The sequence below is a fragment of the Priapulus caudatus genome, unplaced genomic scaffold (assembly GCF_000485595.1).
Source record: "Priapulus caudatus unplaced genomic scaffold, Priapulus_caudatus-5.0.1 Scaffold598, whole genome shotgun sequence".
NCBI lineage: Eukaryota > Metazoa > Priapulida > Priapulimorpha > Priapulimorphida > Priapulidae > Priapulus > Priapulus caudatus.
Genome location: NW_014577659.1, coordinates 148,520 through 151,503, shown reverse-complemented (window position 1 = coordinate 151,503; position 2,984 = coordinate 148,520). Strand labels below are relative to the sequence as shown.

At 47.6% G+C, this 2,984-nt stretch overlaps 1 protein-coding gene across 1 annotated transcript; it reads right to left on the bottom strand.

Moving 5' to 3' along the window:
* LOC106811992 lies at window positions 1-2,364 on the bottom strand. The gene is made up of 3 exons (XM_014815736.1): window positions 2,243-2,364; window positions 1,302-1,504; window positions 1-339 (listed from the first exon to the last, which is right to left on the bottom strand). Exons 1-3 carry the CDS (start codon window positions 2,295-2,297, stop codon window positions 1-3), a joined length of 597 nt encoding a protein of 198 aa, XP_014671222.1. The 5' UTR covers window positions 2,298-2,364.
* Between the last annotated feature and the right edge of the window lie 620 nt (window positions 2,365-2,984).

The window sequence follows — 2,984 nt, the reverse complement described above, 5'->3', positions numbered from 1 at the left end:
TCACAATGTCACTGTGACATGTTTCGTAACCTTGGCAACGACTGCGAGCACCGCCATGATAAAATCTAACGGCTGAGAGTGGCCACTCATCGAACACGTCATCACGCCGGCGGCCAACATTGGAACAATCAGCGCGCCAACGACAGGAGGAGCGGCGATGCGTGGCGCCGCGCTGCGGCCGACGGCGGCATTACCGACGTTACAGAGGCTCGTGTTGCAGCAGGATAGACAGCGATGCGTCGTGATGCCGTAGCCGCTCGTGCGACACCCAACGACGCACTCGTCTGCGCAGCCGCGCCGGATGTTGACAATGACCCCGTTGACCTCCACCCGCTCCACCTGAAGATTCCAGGGCAAAGCATATATTTGTTATTACCTCCGCCAGGGGCTTGGCGTGAGTGTTGGTTTGTGGGTTTGTGTGTTACCATGCACGTTTCAGTTCACTTCCGCTAGGTGCGCTGGCTGTAGACTTACAAACACGCAACCACAGGCTAAGGGGCAACCACAGTCCTCCCCCACCTGCACGCTCGCACTAATCCGGATCCAATTAATTATTTAATTAATTAATTAATTAATTAATTTTTCCACTTAATTAATTAATTAGTTAAAACTTGCACATTGAGAGAATTCAGCTGCCTTGGCGGAGGTCTGTGCTCTCCGAGTGCTCTAGTTTTAGTTTTGTTTTAGGTGAGTAGGGCTTATAGGGTCTATGTCCCCCAGGGTAGGTACTGCCGGAACGTACCCTGGTAACTATCTAGCTGATATGGTTAGGGTTAGGGTTAGGGTTAGAGTTAGGGTTAGGATTAGGGTTAGGGAGTAGGCGTAGGCGACTCCCTAGACTCGTTAGTGGAGTAGGCGAGGTACGGTCCGGCATACTAGATAGTAGTATTTAGTACCAGGGTACGTTCCGGTATACCGGACCGTCCCCAAGGCACGTTCCGCAGTACCCTGGGTGACATGGACCCTATCAGCGTGAGGCGGCCTGTCAATGCGTAGGCTACATTACAAAAGGTGCAACTAGTTGACTACCTAGGATAAATACACAAAAAGCACGTCGTAGCATTTGTACAGTAGTAAAATTAGTATATTGGCTTCGTGTGACAAATATCTATCAGGGCACCTGCGGCCATCGGCGCTGCCTCAAGGGTGGGTGTTAAAACAAATGCCGCCGTTCGTAGTAGAACGACACAATCGATACGCCGGCGCGTGTGTACATGCAGCGTGTGCGGGCATGCCTGCGTGCGGGTGTCTACCTCCGTGCGTGCGTAGGCCTACATTATAATGATAACATGTGAATTTACCTGGCAAAATCGGTAGGACTCTTGACATTGCACGTAGTGAGTGCTATTGAACAGTACTGGCTTCTGCAAGCACGCGCTGGCAGCGTTGTAGGCCTTCCTAAACGAATCCCGGCATTCCCAGCACAAAATGGCGTCCGTCGATGACGAAGGATACGGCGTCGAGTTGGATTTTTCTGCGTTAGCGTCTCCTGATTGCGCTAGAGCTACAGAGAACAACGTGCGCGGGGGGAGGGTGATAATCACATGATCATGAATACACGAAATATGATTACAGACAGTCTGATCAGAGTTAATAACTAATTAACAGGTCGATTTAAATAAATAGTAGTTTTTTTGGGCAAACCGACAACAAAATATTTTACGATAAATCGTGTTGATGTCACCGTGTCAGTGGCCTCACAAGGGGGTGGTGCGGAACGCACCGGGTGACACAATCAAAGGGTGGTTTTAATTTTGCTAGTTGTTTATGTCACTACTATTGCCATTACATTCAGTGATATACGGGAATTACAATTTGCGAGTAACATTAGTGCAAAGAGCATTACTAAGGATTCTGTATGGTCTGGTACGGGAGAAGGTCCATGCGGGTGACACCATGGGTTACCGCACCGTGTCACACCAACCCTAGTGACACGACTGCATCGTGTCACTATCACTGACATTGTCACAGTCTCTCCGATTGTCATCGTTTTTGTCTTTTCTCGCCGTCGCTATCATTGTTGAAGTACATCCATTGTTTACCGTTACTGTTATTGTCACCATGGCTGTCAATGTTGGCGTCACTGCCATAGCAACCGTCACTACCGATGTCACTACGTTCACCACGAACAACAATTCTATTGTATACCATACATCATCATATACCAATATTTAGTTCACCCGGCGTCCAATACTAATTTAAATACTCGTTATTTTTAAACGTTCAAATATGTTCTACTAACCGATCACGCAGTGCAGTATTAGCCAGTAGATGGAGCTGTACGTTGAGGGAGACATCTTTACGCAGCTACTGTGACGTAATTACGGCTGAGCGAGACCGACAGTCCGAGACCATGCCCACGTGCTTGCTGCTGTTGTGGAAAGAGTAGAAACACACACACATGCATGCACGTTAGCTGCAACCCTGTCTCCAAGACCCGGATTCGTGCGAGAGCGGCGATTTATTAGAATCATTGGTGAACGTTCGCGTCGAACATGTAGTTTGTTTGTCGTCGGCGAAGTGATTATGTGCGTGGTTAATGTTATTTCCACCATCAACAATGTTATCTGTTACACTGCCAGAGTGTAAGTATAAACTCTGTCGTATACGAATGATGCCTCCAGGAGACTCTGCGAGTCACGTTGAAAACCAATCGACTGACCAAACAATAAGACGATATCCGTTTACATCTACCCATGTAGCCCTCCACTAAGGCGGATCAAAAGGCTACATAGGTAGAAGTAATATTCATAGAACATTTTGTCCCCTTTCTCCATTTCCTCCCGTGCCGTTCCATGCGTTAGCTTATTACTTGATCGGATATAGTTTGAGCGGCTCTCGTCGAGTACTACTGGTTATATACAATACAAATGCTAGCGTCATATATAACCACACCTCTAGTCAGCCTGTCGGCGCAACAATCTTCAAGGAAATAGATGCGAGTAACAACGTTGAACGTTAGTAATGCATTAATAGATCTATTA

What these genes read in the sequence shown, in the direction of transcription:
- LOC106811992 (XM_014815736.1), bottom strand. Translation starts at nt 2,297, where the DNA reads ATGTCTCCCTCAACGTACAGCTCCATCTACTGGCTAATACTGCACTGC. An exon ending in AATACTGCACTGCGTGATCG is followed by an intron (nt 1,505 to 2,242) that starts GTTAGTAGAACA and finishes TGTTCTCTGTAG; the next exon opens with CTCTAGCGCAATCAGGAGAC. An exon ending in AGTCCTACCGATTTTGCCAG is followed by an intron (nt 340 to 1,301) that starts GTAAATTCACAT and finishes TGGAATCTTCAG; the next exon opens with GTGGAGCGGGTGGAGGTCAA.